Source organism: Rhinopithecus bieti, unplaced genomic scaffold (assembly GCF_001698545.2).
Source record: "Rhinopithecus bieti isolate Rb0 unplaced genomic scaffold, ASM169854v2 scaffold_61957, whole genome shotgun sequence".
NCBI lineage: Eukaryota > Metazoa > Chordata > Mammalia > Primates > Cercopithecidae > Rhinopithecus > Rhinopithecus bieti.
The window spans coordinates 1,117,169-1,139,514 of NW_016823861.1; the positions used below are offsets into that span (position 1 = coordinate 1,117,169).

General features: G+C 35.7%; 1 protein-coding gene across 1 annotated transcript in view; it reads right to left on the minus strand.

The window, feature by feature from the left end:
- Positions 1-22,346, minus strand: part of PCDH15 (protocadherin related 15) — a 591,153-nt gene that overhangs the window by 412,145 nt on the left and 156,662 nt on the right. The window contains exon 7 of the mRNA XM_017861934.1: positions 18,947-19,055. Coding sequence (XP_017717423.1) covers positions 18,947-19,055 — 109 coding nt within the window. The remainder of the gene's footprint in view (positions 1-18,946; positions 19,056-22,346) is intronic.

The window sequence follows — 22,346 nt, forward strand, 5'->3', positions numbered from 1 at the left end:
TGTAGAGACAAAATGTTCATATCGCTAATATATATAGATAGATTTACAAATTAGCTAAAAAGAGGGCCAGTGAGGGATTTAAAAAGTGTGGGGCTGGCCGGGCACGGTGGCTCACGTCTGTAATCCTAGCTCTTTGGGAGGCTGAGGTGGGCGGATCATCTGAGGTTAAGAGTGCGAGACCAGCCTGGCCAACACGGTGAAAAGCTGTCTCTACCCTACAAAAATTAGGTGGGCGTGATGGTGTGTCTGTAATCCCAGCTACTAAGGAAGCTGAGACAGGAGAAACACTTGAACCCGGGAGAGGCGGAGGTTACGTGAGCTGAGATTGTGCCACTGTACTCCAGCCTGTGTGACAGAGCCAAACTCTGTCACAAAACAAAACAAAACAAAACAGTTTGGGGCTAAAGATAAAACTGTTCACAGAAAGAGAAAGGCAAATGACTCTTGATCATAAGCAAAGTTAAGCAAAGAGGCTTATCTCTATACATAAGAAGGAAATTATAAATTAATCCTACATTAAGATTTCATTAGCCGCTTAGATTAGCAATTGTCCCAGTTGGACACTGTACTCTGTTGGTGAGCCCGCAGGAAAACAGACACTTTGGACATGGGTGGTGTTAATATGAGTATTATAAAATTTATGAAGGAGAGTATGGCATAAGCTATCAAAATGATATTAATGTTTGCTTTTTAACCCATAAATCCCACATCTGGACATTTTCCCATTTATAATAATGGAAGATAAATGACCACCTAAATATACATCAATAGTGGTCTGGGTAAATAAGTGGTGATACATCCTAAAGCAGATGATAATTCAAATGTAATGATAAGTGATAGATATCTTTACCTATTACTATGGAATTATTTTCAGCTATATTAAGTAAAAAAAACAATTTGGAAATAAGGGCCGATAATATACTAACTTTTAAGAAGAATACATATGCATATTTACAAAGGAATACATATACACGTTAAAAAATCAAAGATAGACTGTAACATAAAAAATTGTTACTTACGAGAAATAGAGGGAATATGTGGAGAGGATGGACGTTGAAACTAAATTTCATTAACTATATCACATTTTTTAAATTTTAGAGCTACATATGTTATATATTATTTTAAAACTAATTAAATTCAAGGACTTCTCTAAAAATAAAATAAAATAATTCAATTTAAATGTATATTCAATTGTTGGCATAAGCACAAACAAAAAGAACTATCCCAGGTGAATTTTAAAAGTAGTATTGACATCACACCCACTGTGTAATATAGCTGAATTACCAAGGAAATTATAAAACACAAAACGCTAAACTATCTACAGTAATCATATTGGTGGTATGTTGTGATTCTAAGATAGTTATAGGAGTATTTTACAATAAATTAAATAAGTACATTATTATGTGGCATTCTAATTCTATTATTTTCAGTATTGAAAGCTGGATTCTTGGCAGGGGATGATAAAGAGATAGAAATTAAAAATTAAAGAGGTAAAATAGAAAACCTGTGGTTTTGATTTTGAATTGGCAGTGGAAGTTTAAACTCAGGTTGCAGTTTATCTTAAGAAACATAATGCATACAACATAGCTCTGAATGCTGAAACACAGAACTAAATATAATGGCCATTAAAGAAGCAATGAATATTTCTAATGATCAGACTATGGTTTTGAAATACTATTTACTAATAAAAGCAGTTAAGATTTCTGAGAGAGAGCTGATTTCAGGTCCAGGGCAGAAAAATCAACAAATGGCTGTGAAACACCTGCTCACACCAAGTAGCAAGAAAGAATTCCAAGACTACTAAACTGATGTGAAAAGTTTTCAAGAGCCAAAAGGTGTTTTTTAGCTAAAGATAAGGCAATTTGAGCATCAATAAGGTTAATATCAGTAATGATTTGAAACAGATCAAATATGTTTAAATTCATAAGTTTATGGCACTGTTGCAAAATAACATATTGATCACTTCTTTTGGAGCATGCTAGAGAAATATTTTGAAAATTAGTAAAGAAGAAAACATAGCATGCTTTTTCCATATGACCTTAGCATGGGGTAAACAAACAATTGATTAAAAAGCGTCTCATTAAGAAATAATTTCAGCTAATAATTTAAGAAGAAGAATAATATCAGAGTGCCATCATTTTACAACCCCTCATAAATGAATGGATCATGGCATTGAGCACCAAATGCTACTAATATCACAAAAAAGAGATAAAGCCACATATATACCTCTCAATAGAATAATTAATTCAACATGATCTGCTATGGCCTGAGTTGTCCCCCTCACCATTAACAATTTTATGTTGAAGCCCTTACTACCAGTGTGACTATTATAGAGAGATAGAGCCTTTTAAGAAGGTAACCAGACTAAATGAGTTTATATGGGTGGGCTCTTAAATCTGATGGGACTGGTGTTCTCTTTGTCTCTCTTTCTCTCTCTTCCCTCTCTCTCTGTCCAAGGGTACACAGAGGAAAGGCTATGTGAAGACACAAGAAAGCAGCCAGAGAAGCTTCATCAAAAACTAACCATGGAAGTACCTTGATCTCAGGCCTCCAGCCTCCAGAACTGTGAGAAAACACCTTACTATTGCTTAAGCTACTAAGTCTAGGGTGTTTTTTAATGGTAGCCCAAGCAGACTATTATACCATCTATGAAACAGTTTTGAGAAAACCCAACGAAGAAACAAACAAAAAATGTTATTTGATTAAGTGTCAAAATTTATAGGAAACATATGGGACAGAGCAACACGTACAGTTAAACCAAGGAAAGTACAATCAAGATGATGAGAAACTCCATAATATAAACAACTTGACTTCTCAATAAATGAATCACAGAAAACAATTTAAAAATAAATGGAAAGAGAACCACTGTAGATTAAAAGAGACTTAGGGCCGGGCGCATTGGCTCATGCCTGTAAACCCAGCACTTTGGGAGCCTGAGGCAGGGGTATCATGAGGTCAGGAGATCAAGACCATCCTGGCCAACACGGTGAAACCCAGTCTCTACTAAAAATACAAAAAAAAATTAGCCGGGCATGGTGGAGGGCACCTGTAGTCCCAGCTACTTGGGAGGCTGAGGCAGGAGAATGGTGTGAACCCAGAGGCGGAGCTTGCAATGAGCCAAGATCCCACCACTTCTCTCCAGCCTGGGCAACAGAACAAGACTCTGACTCAAGAAAAAAAAAAGAGAGACTTAGGAGAAATATCAATCCCAACATGTGAATTTACATGAATTCGAGTTTTCTGTAGGATAAAGATGAAAATGCTACACGATTATCTTCATATATTTAAAATGTTGAATTTTTATTACACATGTGTTATCAAGATAATATCACCATGATTAAGACAGTAATCCTATCCATAATTGCCAGAAATTTCCTTATGACAACGTTTCCTTTCCCCATTCATATCTCTCACTCTATGCAAACACTGATCACTTTCTGTCAGCAAAATAGGAATGGAATCATTTATACAGTATGTATTCTTTTTTTTTTTTTTCTTTTTTTTCTTTTTGAAGCAGAGTTTTGCTCTTTCTCCTAGTCTGGAGTGCAATGGTGCTGTCTTGGCTCACTGCAGCTTCTGCCTCCTGAATTCAAGCAATTCTCTTGCCTCAACCTCCTGAGTAGCTGAGATTTCAGGTGCCTGCCACCACGCCCAGCTAATTTTTGTATTTTTAGTAGAGATGGGGTTTCACCGTGTTGGCCAGGCTGGTCTCAAACTCCTGCCCTCAGGTGATCCACTGGCCTCAGCCTCCCAACGGGGTGGGATTACAGGCATGAGCCACCCTGCCCGGCCTTACAGTATATATTCTTTTCTTAGGTGTGTGTCTGGCTTCTTTCGATTAGCATAATGATTGTGAATTCCATGTTGTTTTGTTTATCGATAGTTTATTTATTTCTATTGCCTAGGTGTTATTCTGTTGTATGGATATACTACAATTCATTTATCTATTCACATGTTGATGAACACTTGAGTTGCCTCCAGTCACAAATAAAGCTGCTATGAACTTTCTTGTATACATCCCTGAATGAATCTCTGCTTTCATTTATCTTGAGTAAATATCTAAGAGTGTAATCGCTAGGCTATGTGATATGTGTACGTCTAAATGTTGTATTAAGAATTTTGGGGCCAGGTGCAGTGGCTCACGCCTGTAATCCCAGCACTTTGGGAGGCCAAGGTGGGTGGATCACGAGGTCAAGCGATTGAAACCATGCTGGCCAAAATGGTGGAAACTCGTTTCTACTAAAAATACAAAAATTAGTTGGGTGCGGTGGTGCGTGCCTGTAGTCCCAGCTCCTTGGGAGGCTGAGGCAGGAGAATCACTTGAACCCAGGAGGCAGATGTTGTGGTGAGCTGAAGTCATGCCATTGCACAGAGCCAGACTCTGTCTCAAAAGAAAAAAAAAAAAGAATTTTTGGGCAGGTAGCAAGTCTCTTAATTTTCAGTTATGTATACGTTTGTGTGGTCAATACCACAATCAGGATATAGAATGGTTTTATGATGAAATAACTACTTTGTGTATTCCAACCCCAAAGTTTAATCCTTTGCAACCACTGATTTATTCACCACCACCATACTCTCATTTTTATGAGAATGATATTTAGATGGAATTGTATAGTATAAAGATTTGGAGATTGGCTTCTTTCAACTCAGTATAAAGCATTAGAGATTCATCCAAGTTGCTATGTATCAATAATATCATATTTTCATTGTTCAGTAATGTTTAACTTATAAAGAAATTGCCAAACTATTTTTCCAATGTGCGTATACCATTTTACATTCTTACCAGCAATGTATGGGCATTTCAGATTCCCCACATTTTCACCAACACTTGATATTGTCAGTCTTTTTAAAATTTTGGCCATTCTGGTGTGTATGTAGTGATATTCATTGAGGTATTAGTTTGCATTTCCCAGTTAGCTAATGATATTGAGCAACTTTTCACATTCTAATTTTTTTGTAAATCTGTAATAATTTGTTAAACATTTTTGTCATTTTATAATTGTCTCATTTTTATTAAATTGTGTTTTCACATATTCCCCAAACAAGTCACTTGTTGGATACATTTTGCAAATATATTCTCCTTTTCTGTCAGTTGCTTTTTCAGTCTATCATCAGTGTTTTTTGAAGACCAAATGCATTTTTACTTCGATGAAGTCAAATTTTAAATTTGTTCTTTTATAGATTCGCATTTGTTATATTTAATAAATTGTTGCCAGTCGGGTGCAGTGACTCACACCTGTAATCCCAGCACTTTGGGAGGCCAAGGTCGGGGGATCACCTGAGGTCAGGAGTTCGAAACTAGCCTGACCAACATGGAGAAATCCCGTGTCTACTAAAAATACAGAATTAGCCAAGCGTGGTGGCACATGCCTCTAATCATAGGTACTTTGGAGGCTGAGGCAGGAGAATTGCTTGAACCTGAGAGGTAGAGGTTGTGGTGAGCCGAAATTGCACCGTTGCACTCCAGTCTGGGCAACAAGAGCAAAACTCCATCTTCAAACAAACAAACAAAAAAAGAAATTGTTGCCAACCCCAAATGCATAAAAAATTTTACCAATATTATCTTTTAGATGTTTTATAGTTTTAGCTCTTACATTATGTATAGAAAGTCTTTCAAGTTGGTTTTTGCACATAGTGTGAGGTATGGATTGCAGTTTATTTGTTTACATATGGCTGTTCAATTGTTCTGCAATGTTGATTGTAAAGATTAACTTTTCCTTCTTTTAATTGCCTTTTGCTTCGTATTATTTTTAAAGTGTTTATACCTTAACAGTTTTTTCTCAAAGCTGTATTTGCCCATCATTTATTAGCATAGAACTTCTGATTCCATACATACAGTAAATGGAAGGAAGTGTGGATGCCTGACCTAAACTATATAATTATCACTTCATCTTTCAACAATTTTTATTTAGAGAAAAGAATCAGAAGATGGATGTATAATCTGTACCATGAAAATAATGGGTGTCTAGAGGAAAGGCCCTCTAATCCCTCATCTTGAAATTCCTGTTTCTGCTTCTTAAAATGTTATCATTTTTGACAGTTCCTTGAATTCTGGAAGAAATCAAAGTCCTTTCAATGAATTTCCTTTACCGCCAAGATGAACTTAAGTTCACCTCTGTAATTTTTACCCAAAAAGTCCCATTCAGGAAAACATTTGTTTTAAATACTTGATATATTTGAAAATGTGCATCTAATATACTTCAAAGGAGCACTACCTCAAAAAATACAGTATCAAAATTTTCACTTCCCCACTGAAAATGTATATCTTTACATATAAAATTAGTAACCTGATTAACACAAAAATAAAAGAGAACACTGTCTTCTAGGTGCCATGAAGATTTGTGATAATTCCTCAAATTTCCACATTATAGATATGTAGAAATTATGGTCAGTTTCAATAAAATACTGCTTATGAAAACACCCACAATTTCCTTTGGTAGAACAAAAACAATTATAACATGTAACTTTTTTCCAGGTAATTTTTTGGGGAAAACCTTTTAATGACCCATGAATGCTGAATACCCTGCAGAAGCCAAGGTATAGAAATGTAAAAACATTGTACAAGAATAGAAACACCTGTCTAAGTTCAAGGACCCTACAGAATCCCTTATTTATCCCACTTAGAAAATGTAATATCAACTCTATTTAGCAAAACTTGATTCATCTAAAAATATAGCTGCTTCTGAACCATCTCCAAAGCTCTGGGTTTTATTTTTTTAGTTATTCCTTTATTTGATCTTGGGACTAATTATATTAATATTCCATTCCTCTGACATTAAATTCATCTGCTACCCCTTTTATGTAACTAGAATTTCATTGATAATTTTAACCACTATTTTCATCTATGCCCTAATAACACATTTGTTTTTGTATCAAGTTATCCCTAGTTTCAAATGTATATTAGAACTATTACCTCTAATTTTCATTATTTTCTTCCATTAATTTTAACTTTACCACTTTTTCTTTTCAGCTACATTTTCTTAGTGCATTCTTTGATAATTATAAATGCAAAAAGTAAACTACCTTTGTCCTGCTTTTACATCTTCCAAAATCTTCAGTTCTAAATCTATCTCCTTTGCAAAACTTATTTTCAGCTGTTTGTTATAAATAACAAACTTCATTTTCTTATCCAAAGTGTTTTAATAACTGTGTAATGGCCACCAAACTAATTCAAATAAAATTTTACATATTATTAAGGAGAACTAAAATTCTTATATTAGTAGCCAATATCTCAACTTCAAAAAATTTTACCAAAGATTTTATTGGGTTGCTTTTCCTATGCATATTTATGACAATGCTTCTGAGAGTATAGTTCAGGTATACCCACACTAGAAAGACCAAGATCTTGTCCCAGATCTTCTGAATCAGAAGCTCTGAAAAGGGAGGTCAAGAGAATGCACTTTGAATAATCTCACTGAATTCTTGTAGCCTTTAAAGTTTGAAAGTCACCTCTTCATGGTACATGATATGTTCATATCTATTTTTTAAACATATCAATAATTACAAAATTCAGTAACTATGTTATTGCTAATAGTACCACCATTTTTTCGGACTACGTGGCTTCAAATCCCCAAGTTACTTTTACTAGCCAATTCTCTATACATTTTCCAAGTGATTCTTTCTTACCTTAGAAAGTCTCTCTGATGTGTTTCTTTGTCATAGTCCTAATCTCTTACCTTACTCAGAACTTTGTTATTTCATACTTGCACCACAGTGATAGCCTACTAATATCTTCTGGCATTCCATTCCCTTATAATCACTGAAGGAAACTTTCTAAAATGCTATTTTTATTGTCCAATTATCTAGACAAAATTTTTCCTATTGTGTACTGTGGTAACCCCTAAAATCAAATTGAGAAAAAAAAGTATAAATATATTTTTCTTTATTGATTGATTCAATTTACATATAGTGAAATGCACAGATCTTAATCTTTAATGTTTTAGGGGCATAGACCCATGTTATTACCACTCCTATTCAGACTTTAATTTTATATTTATCTTTAAATAAAATAATACAAAAGTAAACTTAGCTAATGCTTTATATACTGACTGACAGTGTGTCTCTGTATGTTTTAGAGACAAGCAAGGAATCTGGAGGGAGATGTGGCAAGTATACAGTGTGAAGGGATAACCAGCAGTGTATTATTCAGATTTCTTTAGGGAAACAAAACAAATAGGCTATAAGGACATATTAGTACTGACAGTGAGAAAGAGAGAGAGAGAGAGAGAGAGAGAGAGAGAGAGAGAGAGAGATTCTCTCAATCATTTGGCTGATTGGTTATGGGAATTTGTTGTATTAGTCCATTTTCACACTGCCAAAAAGACATACCCAAGACTGTGCAATTTACAAAAGCAAAAGATTTAATTGGAACTTACAGTTCCACGTGGCTGGGGAAGCCTCACAATCATGGTGGGAGGCAAGGAGAAGCAAGTCACTTCTTACATGGATGGCAGCAGGCAAAGAGAGAGAGAGAGAGCTTCTACAGGGGAACTCCTCTTTTTAAAACCATCAGACCTCTTGAGACTATTCACTGTCCTGAGAATAGCAGGGGAAAGACTTGCCCCCATTATTCAATTATCTCCCACATGGTCCCTCCCACAACACGCGGGAATTCAAGATGAGATCTATGGCTAGGCACAGTAGCTCATGCCTATAATCTCCACACTTTGGGAGGCTGAGATGGGCGGATCACCTGTGTCAGGAGTTTGAGACCAGCCTGCATAGCATAATGAGATCCTATCTCTAGGTGAGATTTGGCTGGGACATAGCCAAACCATATCATTTTGCACCTGCCCTCTCCCAAATTTCATGTCCCCACACTTCAAAATAAATCATGCCTTCTCAATAGTCCTCCAAAGTGTTAACTCATTTCAGCATTAACTCAAAAGTCCACAGTCCAAAGTCTCACTGGAGACAAGGCAAGTTCCTTCTACCTATGCATCTGTAAAATCAAAAGCAGGTTAGTAACTTTCTAGATACAGTGGGGATACAGGCATCAGGTAAATACAGCCATTCCACATGGGAAAAATTGGCCAAAACAAAGGGACTACAGCCCCCAAGTCCAAAATCCAGCAGATAAGTCAAATCTTCAAGATCTGAAATGATCTCCTTTGACTCCATTTCTCACATCCAGGTGACACTGATGTAAGTGGTGTGCTTCCATAGCCTTGGACAACTCCATCCCTGTTGTTTTGCAGAGTGTAGCCCCCTCCTGGCTGCTTTCATGGGCTGGTGTTGGGTGTCTGTGGTTTTTCCAGATGTACTGTTCAAGCTGTTGGTGGATCTACCATTCTGGGTTCTGTAGGACTGTGGCCATCTTCTCACAGCTCCTCTAGGTGATGCCCCAGTAGGGACTCTGTGTGGAGGCTCTGACCCCAAGTTTCCCTCCTGCACTGCACTAGCAGAGGTTCTTCACAATAGCCCTGCCACTGAAGCAAACTTCTGCCTTGACGTACAAGGCATTTCCACACATCTGAAATCTAGGTAGAGCTTCTCAAACTTCAATTCTTGACTTCTCTGCATTCACAAGCTCAATACTATGTGGAAGCTACTGAAGCTTGTGGCTTGCAACTTCTGAAGGCAGGGCCCCAGCTCTATGTTGGTCCCTTTCAGCCATAGCTGGAGCAGTTGGGACACAGGAAAACAAGTTCCAAGGCTGCACACAACACAGGGATCCTGGGCACAGCCCACAAAACCATCTTTTCTCCCCCAGGCCTCCAGGCTGGTGGTTGGGGAGGGGGCTGTCATGAGACCTCTGACATACCCTGGAGACATTTGTCCCATTATCTTCATGATTAACATACAGCTCCTGGTTACTTATGCAAATTTCTGCAGCCAGCTTGAATTTATCCTCAGAAAATGGGATTTTCTTTTCTATCAAATTATCAAGCTGTAAATTTTTTGAACTTTTATGCCATTTCCCTAATAAAACTGAATGCCTTTAACAGCACCCAAGTCACCTCTTGAATGCTTTGTTACTTAGAAATTTCTTCCACCAGATACCCTCAATCATCTCTCTCAAGTTCAAAGTTCCATAAATCTCTAGGGCAGGGGCAAAATGCTGCCAGTCTCTTTGCTAAAACAAAGCAAGAGTCACCTTTGCTCCAGTTAGCAACAAGTTCCTCATCTCCATCTGAGACTACCTCAGCCTGGATTTCATCATTAATATCATTATCAGCATTTTGGTCAAAGTCATTCAGTAAGCCTCTAGAGAGCTCCAAACTTTCCCACATCTTCTTGTCTTCTACTGAGCCCTGTGAACTGTTCCAATCTCTGCCTGTTACCCAGTTCCAAAGTCATTTCCACATTTTTGGGTCTATTTTCAGCAACACTCAACTTCTGTTACCAATTTACTCTATTAGTTCATTTTCACACTGCTGATAAAGACATACCAGGGACTGGGCAATTTACAAAAGAAAAAGGTTTAACTGGACTTACAGTTCTACATGACTGGGGAAGCCTCACAATCATGGTGGAAGGCAAGGAGGAGTAAGTCACATCTTACATGGATGGCAGCAGGCAAAGAGACAGAGCCCTTGTGCAGGGGAACTCCTCTTTTTGAAAATATCATCAGATCTTGTGAGACTTATTCACTATCACAATAACAGCACAGGAAAGACTTGCCCCCATTATTCAATTTCCTCCCACCTTGTCCCTCCCACAACACGTGGGAATTCAAAATGAGACTTGGGTGGTGACACAGCCAAGCCATATCATTTGTTATGAATGCTAAGACCATCTACCATGTGAAAATTAGAGAACAAGAAAAATTGGTGGTGCATTTTTTGCTAGGTCCAGAGGCCTAAGAACCAGGGGAGCCACTGATATAAGTCTCAGAATCTGAAAGCCTGAGAACTAAGCACTCTAATGTTTGATGGCAGGAGAAGATGGAAGTTCAAGTTCAAGAAGAGAGAACTCACCCTTCCTCTGTCTTTTTGTTCTATTCAGGCCCTCAATGGACTGGATGATGCTTGCCCATATTGGCGAGAGCAGATCTTCTTCACTCAGTCTTCTGATTCAAATATTAGTGTCTTTTTTAAAAAATCTCTTAGATCCAGAAATAATGTTTTGCCAGCTCTTTCTATGTGCCTTAAACCAGTCATGCTGACACATAAAAGTAAGCATCACAAGCAGCATTCTCTCTTGTTTGTTTGCTTTCAATACATTGCAATGACTTTTAGTTTACATTTGGCCAGGTAAAGGGATCTGTATTTTACAGTATTAATTTTACACCAAACTAAAGCCCCAAAAATGAAGAAATAGCTGAGAAATATGTCTGCAAATAAACCTGAGATTAAAGGTAACATTAATGATGTGTGCAGAAGTGAACACCAACAGAGATGGAAAAATCACCTTCCATTCCTCTGCTAAAACAGCTAAATCAGTCACGTTATTACTGACCACGGTCAAAACCATGGCGATCCAGGCAGACCATAAATAAAGTCAGACTGACAATTTTGATGTAATTAATACAATCATTTATAACATTGACTTATATGTAATACAATTAATCATTTTGTATGTGATATCTGAACATTGAAACTTTAATGACTAATAAAATACATGTATAATTCTTAAATATTAAGAGTGTGTACTCTAAAATATTTTTTTAACTCATGGGATGAAGGATCAGAAAAATTATGTATTCATTATAAAATGTAGCTATCATTAACAATGATATGGTTTCGGCTGTGTCCCCATCGAAATCTCATCTTGAATTGTAACTCCCACAGTTCCCGCATCTCATGGAAGGAACTTTGTGGGAGGTAATTGAATCATGAAGGTGGGTCTTTCCCGTACTCTTCTCGTGAAAGTGAGTAGATCTCACAAGATGTGATGGTATTAAAAAGGGGAGTTTCCATTCACAAGCTCTCTTTTCTTGTTTTGCCATGTGAGACATGCCATTAACCTTCTGCCATGATGGTGAGGCCTTCCCAGCCACGTGTAACTGTAAGTCTGTTAAACTTCTTTCTTTTGTAAATTGCGTAGTCTCGGGTATATCTTTATCAGCAGCATGAAAAATGGAATAATACACTAATATCCACACACAATCTTGCCTAAACTTACATCTTTAAGTTCAGAGCTTCACTTTATGAACCTTCTCATCTCCTTGAATTACTTGAACTAGATCTAAGATGGAAAACAGTTTTTGTTTCCTAACAAGTAAAATACTCTTTTATTCCTTTCACCTTAAATCTGGGCAGGAATTGTTCTTGCTTTGACCAATATATGATGGTGTATTATTTCTACTGATTCAGTTCTGGGATCAGGCCTTCAGAAGTTTGGTAGCTTTCACTTTTGCCTTCTTAAAAGTTACGTGCACATGCGATTAAACAGACTATTTTAAATAAATTCTATAAAGAATATTTTCTTTAAAAAATAATTTCCAAAATGTAGAAGTACAGTAAAATTAGAAGCAGCATTCTGGAGAATGGTAAGGCATGAGGAAAATGCACCTCAGGGGTATATTTAAGGTTATATAATGTTTGAAAAACCACATGTGCTCAGCTATAAGTGCTCAGTTAAAAGAACTCGGTTGTGTAGCACAAGGATGATGAAACAAAAGAAAATATAAACAAAAAATAAGAAAGCAAGAAAAGATACAAAGAAAAAATATGGACTCTTTCTGATAACTGTGAAATATGAAATACACAATAGAAGAAATATAAGGCCCAGGAACATTTTCATCCCTTCTCAATGTAATATATGCACTGAGGAATGGATAAAAAATGTGTCTTTCTCTTCATATTTCCAATATGAGTATACTGTATACCTGGCTATGAAAGTGCTAATACTTGATAATATCTACCAGAGTTAATGAAGGTTTATAAAAAAATTTAAACCAAGGTTTCTGGCTCTGGTATCTCCATTCTTAATGTGTGGCACCAACATTTTAGTTGCCAGAATATTAATAATATTATTATAATCATATTTTGAAAAATAAGAAAAATACTGTTAACAATATTATAATATTTATAGTTTGGTATGTATCATATACATCATATATATGATATTTAATACATATTACTTTTCACACATTAGGTGCTCATATAAAAGTACCTAATACTACAAGCTACTGTTACAAGCTAAAGTCAGCAAACTTTCTTATATTATTAGAAATACATATTATATGATATCATTATTAATGACAGTGCTGAAACAGTGCTTGATAGCTATTAACATTTACATTAAAAATGGTAAGACTTGATAACATAAGTAGAAGCAGAAATTTCATCTACATATATGATTAAGGGGTCCACAGATTATGCTTTTCTTTCAGAGACCTTCATGGCAGCCTCTTCCATCACAGGCCTTGAGGCTTAGGAGGAAAGGATGGTTTTGTGGGCCAGGCCCATGGCTGCACTGCCCTATGCAACCTCAGGACACTACTCCCTGCATCCAGCCATTCCATCTCTAGCCATGCCTACATGGTCCCCAGTTATATCTCAGGCCTCTGCTTCAGAGCATGCAAGCCATAAGCCTTGGCAGTTTCCATGTGATGTTAAACCTGTGGATACACAGAGGACAAGAGTTGAGGCTTGGAAGCCTCCACTTACATTTCAAAGGATGCATGGCAATGTCTGGATGTCCAGGCAGAAGTCTTCCACAGGGGTGGAGTCCTCATGGAAGACCTCTACCAGGGCACCATGGAAGGGAAATGTGAGGTGGGAGCCCCCACACAGAGTTCCCACTGGGGCACTGCCTAGTGGAGCTATGAGAAGAAGGCAACTATTCTCCAGACCCCAGAATGGTAGATTCACTGATAGCTTGCACTTTTCACCTGGAAAAGCCACAAGCACTAAACACCAGCCCATGAAAGCAGACAACAGGGCTGTATTGTGCAAAGTCAGAGAGGTATTAATGTGCAAGGCCTTGGGAGCCCACCCCTTGCATCAGTGTGGCCTGGATATGAGACATGAAGTCAAAGGAGATTATTTTGGAGATTTAAGATTTAATGACTGCTCTCTTGGGTTTTGGATTTCCATGGGAACTGTGGCACCTTTGCTTTGGCTGATTTCTCCCTTTTTGGAATGGATGTATTCACCCAATGCCTGTATCCCCATTATATCTTGTAAGTTTTTTCAGTCTCATAGGCAGAAGGGACTTGCCTTGTCTCAGATGAGACTTTGGACTGTGGACTTCTGAGTTAATTCTGAAATCAGTTAAGACTTGGGGGACTGTTGAGAAAGGATTATTGTATTTTGCAATGTGAAAAGGACATAAGATTTCAGAGGGGCCAGTGGTTTCATGATATAGCTTGGATTTGTTTCCCCACCAAAATCTCACGTTAAATTGTAATCTCCAATGTAGGAGGAGGGACCTAGTAGGAGGTGATTGAATCATGTGGGAACATTTCTCCCTTGCTGTTCTGGTAACAGTGGTGACAGTGAGTGAATTCTCACAAGATCTGTTTGTTTAAAAGTGTGTAGCACCATCCTTTCTCTCTCCTGCTCTGGCTATGTAAGATGCGCCAACTTCCCCTTCACCTTCGGCCATGATTGAAAGTTTCCTGAGGCCACTTAAACCTATTTTTCTTTATAAATTACCCAGTAACAGGTAGTTCTTTATAGTGGTGCAAGAACAGACTAACAGAGAAGGGGTATTAAATATTCTCTAATGGTAGAATTTACCAGTAAAGCATCTGTCTGATGTAGAATTCTCCTTGTTGGGAAGATCTTTTTGATTACTAAGTCAGTCTATTTACTTATCAGTCCGCCCCGATTTTTTTTTTTTTCTCACGTCAATTTGAATAGTTTGCCTCCAGGAATTTGTCCATTGCATCTAGTTTGTCTAGTTGGCATACATTGTATATAATATTCCCTTATAACATTTTTTATTCCTGTAAGCTAAATAGAAGGTCCTCTCTTTCATTCCAAGTTAGTAAATTGCATCTTACTTCTTTTATTCCTGGTCAATCTAGCTAGAGATTTGTCAATTATGTTTATGATTTCAAAGAATTGATTTTGGCTTCATTTCTTATCTCTACTGTTTTCCTAATCCCTCTTTTATTATTTTCCACTGAAGTCTCTATTATTTCTATTGTATTGTTTAGTTTTTTTTTTTTTTTTTTTTTTTTTTTTTTTTTTTTTTTTTTTTTTTCAGAGTCACCTCCAACGTCCTCCATCAGCCAGGCTGGAGTGAAATGGTGTGATCATGGCTCACTGCAGCCTTGACTTCCTGGACCCAGTGATTCTCACACCATAGCCTCCTCAGTAGCTGAGGCCACAGGTGCACACCACTGGACTAATTTTTGTATTTTGGTAGGGATGGGGTTTCTCTATATTACCCAGACTGGTCTCAAATTCCAGAGCTCAAGCAATCCACCTACCTCAGCCCCCCAAATATTGGAACTATAGGCATGAGCCACCACAGCTGACCTCTCTTTTGCTCTTCTTTAGTTTGCTTAACCTTTTCCAATGTCTTTGTGATAAAGATTACATTGTTGATTAGAGATTAAAATACAAGTTATAATGTATTTTATTTGTCTGATTTTTTAAAATTTCTTCCTTGAGTCACTGATTATTTAAGAATATTGCATAATTACCACACATTTGTGAATTTCCAAAGTTTCCTTCATTATTAATTTCTAATTTCATTCCATTTTTGTCAGAGAATAGAGTGTGTATTATTTTAATCATTTTCAATTTAATGATATTGGTTTTATGACCTAACATGATCTATACTGAAGAACACTCTAGGCGCACTTGAGAAGAAGACTTATTCTGCTGTTGGGGGTAGAGTGTTTTATAGATACATCTTTTAGGTCTAGCTGCTTTATGGAGTTGTTCCATCTTGACCTTTACTTACCACATTTGCAGAGTTTCAAGGTCAGCCAGAGATGACAGCTTAGGGCCTTTCCAAGTGTTTCCTGAGTATATATAGTTTGCTCTTGTCTTTTTAGATTCCCAGAAATATGTTAAACCTTTATAAACTCCCTATGAACATCATTCTCTAGCTTTTCCTTTAAAGACTTTTGGCTAGTCAATAATTCTGCCATTGATGATCATGACAGTAGGACCATTGAAATAGGCTGACAACAGTCCTTGGATGATCTTGTCATAGACATCAGCATCCATATCCTCATATATAGTAAACAAGAGACTGTCTATAACAAATGTAAGCAGGAGAGGAGCCCTCCATGTGGTAACTTAACATGAGCTTGGAGAAACACATATATTCAGAAATATTTGGATGGATTTAAGGAAAATTAAGAGTTTTGACAAAGTACATGAAGTCAGAGTTATGGACATTCTCTTCTGTGTGTGTGTGTGTGTTGTGTTGTGTCTGGTTTTTGTTTTTGTGTTTCCATTTGTACCAGACTGATGTGACTTAGGTAACATGTCTTATTTTCCTTCCTAATGGTAATTACAATGTCAACTAAAATGTATTGAGCATTACGTTTTTTTCCAGGCATTATTATGTACAATTACAATGTATTGGATCAAATTCTCACAACCCTTTTGTACAAAGATCTATTTTTGTTAAATCTATATTAAAGAAGAATAATCTGGTCAGGTAGTGACCCACGCCTGTAATCCTAGCACTTTGGGAGGCTAAGGCAGGAGGATCGCTTGAGCCCAGGAGGTCGAAGCTTCAGTGAGCTATGATTGTGCCACTGCACTCCAGTCTGGGTGACAGAGTAAGACACTGTCTCAAAAGAAGAAAAAAGAAGGACTAATTTCAGGTAAAGAGGGGCTAAATAACTCAACTAAAACTATAGGTCTAGTGTGAGTTAAAGTCATGATTTTTAACATGGACGGTACAATTTCCAGAGGCTACACTCTCAACTCCTACAATTCACTTCCTTCTAAAAATGTAAATAGTGTAAAGGGATATTATTCATTTACCTTAGCTATGAGAGCAAATAATTGTAAGAGTTTATATCCATTGTTTGGGACAATTCATTATCCTACAGTTGTAGGCTGATGAAACTTTCCATCACTGTGTCACTTTTCTGTTAAAAGTTTTTTCATTGACTCCTCATTTCACTCAGAGAAAAATGCAAAGTAGATAAATAACATACAAGTCTCTCTAGTTTCTGCTTTCTTCTTATCTGTCACCTTTCTACTTTTACCTCACTCACTTCTTTCCAATACGGCCCCCTTGTTGTTTCTGATACCACCTGGCAAGCTTCAGTTTTGATCTCTGCCTAGAAACTCTTCCCAGTGATGACATCACATCAGAGTGATGTCAGCCTGAATAACTTCCTCAGCCTCCGTAAGCTTTTGCGAATAGCTTAGCTTTTGATGACGCAAGTACTGATGATACTACTTAATACTGCAACTTGTACTACAGTCCTTCTCTGCTCTTCCAATCCCATTCATATGATCGATTTTCCCCATAGCATTCATACTTTTCTACCTTTGATAATAAACACTTATTTATTATAGTAATTGTTTATTGCCTATCTCTACTGCCAGAAAACCGGCTCCACAAAGTCAGTGATATGGCTTGCTTCAAAGTGTAGGTGATCATTTGTTGAGAAAAAGAATGCAAATAACTTTTAAAAGTGAAATAAACTTGAACACTAATGCATCTAACTGGCTCTGAGTATCATAATTCTCCAAGTCTATTCTAAACTTTCATCCTTTAGCTTTTGCACATGCTGCATTATCTATATAGATATTTTTCTCTCTCTTTCCACCTAGAAACTCCTGTCTTTCTGCTAAAATGACTCTTTCTAAGCAATTCTCATAAAATGCTTAATGCTTTCCTCCCATGAGCCTACATGTGGTTCAAACTTTATTTAGAGCACCGTAAATATTATATTTTAATCTATCTTTTAATTTTTTATTAATTTTTTTTTTTAGCCACAGACTCCGTGACTACCTAACCTAGAACATTCATCTCTCATATTTGTGTCTTTGGCATCTAGTACAGTGATTGACATATAGTCAAGCCTTCAGTTAATGAAATAAATGATGCTTATTTCCTATTATCTATACCAAAATCTCTATGGACTTAAAATAGTTTTATGTTTATGAAAGCTTTTTACAATATAATAATATGAGCTCTGCTTATGATATTTATGTCCTTATGAAGACCAAAGGCTTGAAACAGAGTTACTATAATTTTCTTTACAGACAGCATTTGTAAGTAGGATACAGTATAAAATTTGCAAATCTAATATCTGTTGGTTGTTGTGTATGTGTGTATGCACATAGACTTCAAGTAAGAGAACAGAAAGGGGTTGAGGGCTAATGCTAAACTGCATTAAAGTTATTTTTCAAGCACACTTCAAAAGAGGCCCCTTCTTCCTTAAAAGATATATAGCCTGTCTCACATGCTTCTGTCTGTCTAGAGGCTACGCAAGTCAGCAACACCCATATTTTAGCAAAAGCAATCTGAGAAGAGCAGTATAATCAATTTCTCATCATTTTTGCTTTTGGTACAATCAGTAGTACATGCATAGGGATGGATTAGAACAGCTTCTGTGGAATTTTTCAAGAAAAATATTTGCCAAAGGTTCATGTATCATATTCCCTTGGGTAATTATGTTCTCTTGTCCTTTTTTTATAAATGGCTCCAAAATAGCTCTTTTTAAATTCAGTCACATATTATCAGAATTATGTATAGCATCCACCCAAAGATAAAATACAAGTGGAATGTTTTCATTTTATATTAAAAGCTGGTGCTAGAGAATGCTTTCTATGGTAAGCTGATATGTAGAAAAATACCAATATGCAGGTTAATATTCTAATACTTTGAATTGTTTGGCTTTTTCATAAAAGTTATTTATTTATCATTCTACACATTTCAGTCCAGCTAATTGAGGAAGGAAATATCTGGAATTATTATTTTAAAATTTGTTTATACACAAAAGTAACCATCATGTCAAATAATAATAAAAAATGTTATTTAAAATATTTCCTTGGAATTGAGAGAATGTGTTTCTATAAGATTCTAGAATAGTAACTGATAGTGTAAAATGTTAGCAGATACGAACCAACAAGGATAGAATAGAGGATTCCTGGCCTATCTGATGGCGGTTGAATATTCCGGTCCTGATCTACAGCTTGGATTGGTGGCGTAACAACAATGGGGTTCAGTTCTTCCTGAAAAAAAAAAAAATTTAGCTGTATTACTAATATTTCATGAAGAGTTGAGACAGATGTTTTAGTTTGGAAATCTATACAACATCTGAGACAGTAAACTCAAGTTTCAGCATTTATAATCTAATACCTTTTGCTAGTTAATTTTGAATGTGTAAGAGGAAGCAAAGGTATCAAAGTCAAAATGGTAAGACACAGTAATTTATGCACATAGACATTTATATTCAGTAACTACCTCCTAAAAGGAAAGCAAGGAAGAATGATATGCATTTTTAATCGTCTCTAGAGGATTTCACAAAAGAAATAGCAAGCTAATCAAAATAGTTATGAAGTAATGTTTTCTCTTTCTCCTTAGACAGAATTTTGTAAGAATACTTGTATTCGTTTCCTTGCTAAATCATTTTTTAGTTTCATATACATTAATTATATTAAAATATAAATACTTAAAGTAAATAATTTCATAAAAATAAAAGTCACATTATTGCAAATTTCATATAATTAAAATTGATTTTATATTATGCAGGTATGTACATAATTTGCAATGGTCTATAAGAAATAATGTTTAAAATTATAACGTATTTATTTAATTCAGTGTTTCCCAATTTGATGTCCAGTACTAGTCTGTTGTGCTATCAGGACTGGCAAACATTTTTCTGTAAGAGACCAGATAATAACTATCTTTAGGCTTTGCCAACCATATGGTCTATGTTGCAGCTACTGTCAACTCTGCCACTATAGCACAAAAGCCCAAGTGGGCACGGCTCTGTTGCAATAAAACATTACAAAAACAGGTGGTAAGTGATATGAGGTTACTGACCACTGTGATCATAATAGTATGCTAAAAGTACAATAATAGGTATGTTGAAAAATAATAAAAAGTTTATCAACACAGATAAACTTGGGAAATACGATATTAAATACAGTTTTGAAAACCAATTAACTGTACCGCAAATCTTTTCAGACTTAATTATGCTAATCTGCATACTGACTCTCTAAGGAAAGGATATTATTTGCTCACTTGCAAGAAACACCCATTAACCTCTTTTTCAAATAATACCTTTAGAACACAGTTTGTGAAACACTACTTTAAGTTTTGCAGCCCCCATCCCAAATATGCCAGTAGTAATTCTAAATGGAAATAATTCTAAAGGGTAATTCTAAAGGGAAATTCCATTACATATTTTGGCTGAGGGCTGTGAAACTTAAACTACTGGTTCCCAAACACTCAGTATATCTCAATATCTGACAACTTTACATTCTAAAAAATTACTGCAATGTTCTCACATTATTTCTTCTGAAATGACAGAACATTGAAATATGTCATGTACTTTTACAAAAAGTCAGTAGTTTCAGTTCTCAGAAAAAATGTATAGTGATGGCATGCTAAAAAAGAGCAATGATATTAAAACATTATAATACTTAATTTTATGCTGAAAGTATAATAAGGATAATTATTGACCAATAATTCAAACGTCATAGACATTGTAGAGCTTTCTCTTGAGTTCATTATCACTAATAGGTCCTAAGCAGTATAAATGTCATCAATATTTTCCTGAAAATAAAAAGTTGTTGGTAGTAGCAACTTACTAATACTCTATTCTCTCCTTTAAATGTGGAATCAGAACCATGAAAATATCAAATCAATATCAAAATTACTCAGTTAAATCCAGAAGAATATTGCTCCTCTCACACAACTCTCACTGAGCTTTTCCTCCCACACTGCCTCTCTCTCTTTATCTCTCTCCCTCACACACACACACACACACACACACACACGCACTTTTACAATAATCAATTTGCTTGGTATGCAATACCTGTATTATTCCCTAAATGGAATAAAAAATCTGAAGTTCTTTGAAATATGTATGTCTGAACATAGGAGTTAAGAGTTGACAAGCTCTTTCTAGTCATTTCTCTGAGGAATCTGACTGCATCAGCCAAAGTCAACTTATGGTTAAGCTGTATCACTCCTGGTTCATATAATTAAACCTGCAATAATTTTTCCAAAACCGAGGCTCTGTTAGGATCCTGTGAAAGCATTTCAAATCTGAGGACTTTCTGCAGTTCCATTCTCATAGTCAGAAAATATACCAATGTTTCCTAAACAATTTTGCTATTATAAAATAAGTAATTTCTTATCTAGAAATTAAAATAAAATTGAATCTTAGCTTTTCTTTTGGAATGCTAAATGTAAGCAAACCATAATATTTGAGGATATGTTGGCTGATCACCTTCACCTATTTATTTCTATAGATTTGCGAAGTTACCTACACATAAGCAGCTTTAGCTTTGTTAATTAGTAATGTAGCATAAAATATTCTTTCTATAATATATAGTTATTGAAATGAGCAACAGAATTTATTTACAATGAATTGCTGTATAAGCAACATAAAAAACAAAAAATAACACATCAAACAAAACCAAGAGGAAGAGAGAAATGAAAATTAAATTCCTCATCTTACACATTTGCTTGTTAATTAAATATTATATATATACATATAGTAAGAACTGAAGAAATAAAAAGAAACAAGTATATTATTTAGAATTAAATTGATAATCAGAAGGTGAAAAACTGTATCTCAGGATACTAAGCATGGAAGTGAGGGAAGATGGGATAGAAAATATTTTACATAAAGTCATTTGGTACTGTGTGACTATGTCATTACCATACCCTGTACTATTTGTTTTAACATTAATAATAAATAAATTATAGTATTGAGAATGAAAGAAAATAAACTCTCTTGATAAAGGCTTTCATAGGTTTCTGGAAATTTAAAAGAAATGGTGTGGTTTAAATAACTTATCAGAATTGACATTTTTTCTTGTCCTATAGAGACTAGCAACTTATTTTAATATATTTATTTCTCCTTCTGCTACCATAAATGAGATTGTCAGATAATCTAGGATTAAAGGTGAAAAGAATGATTTCTTAAATATTATGTGTATGATTACCTCTCAAATAAATTGTGTTCCATGAAGCTTGAAATTTTAAAGTATTATTAATACATGACATTAAAGAATACTAAAATTAGGATTTTAGGATGATCTTGTTAAATATTTAACAAATTTTATAAAGACATGTAGCATTGAAATCAGAGGTAGACAATTCATATGCATTCATTAGAAGAAACAACATAAATAACATGCATTATGTTTGAACTTCTGTCTGCCACCACAATCTCCACAGTAGATAGAACCAGGCCTGGGAGGGGTATTCATATAAGCAAGAACCACCCAGATGGAAATGGTTCCTTAGAATAAGTGAGAATTTTACAGAGAGAACAGAGGTCAAAT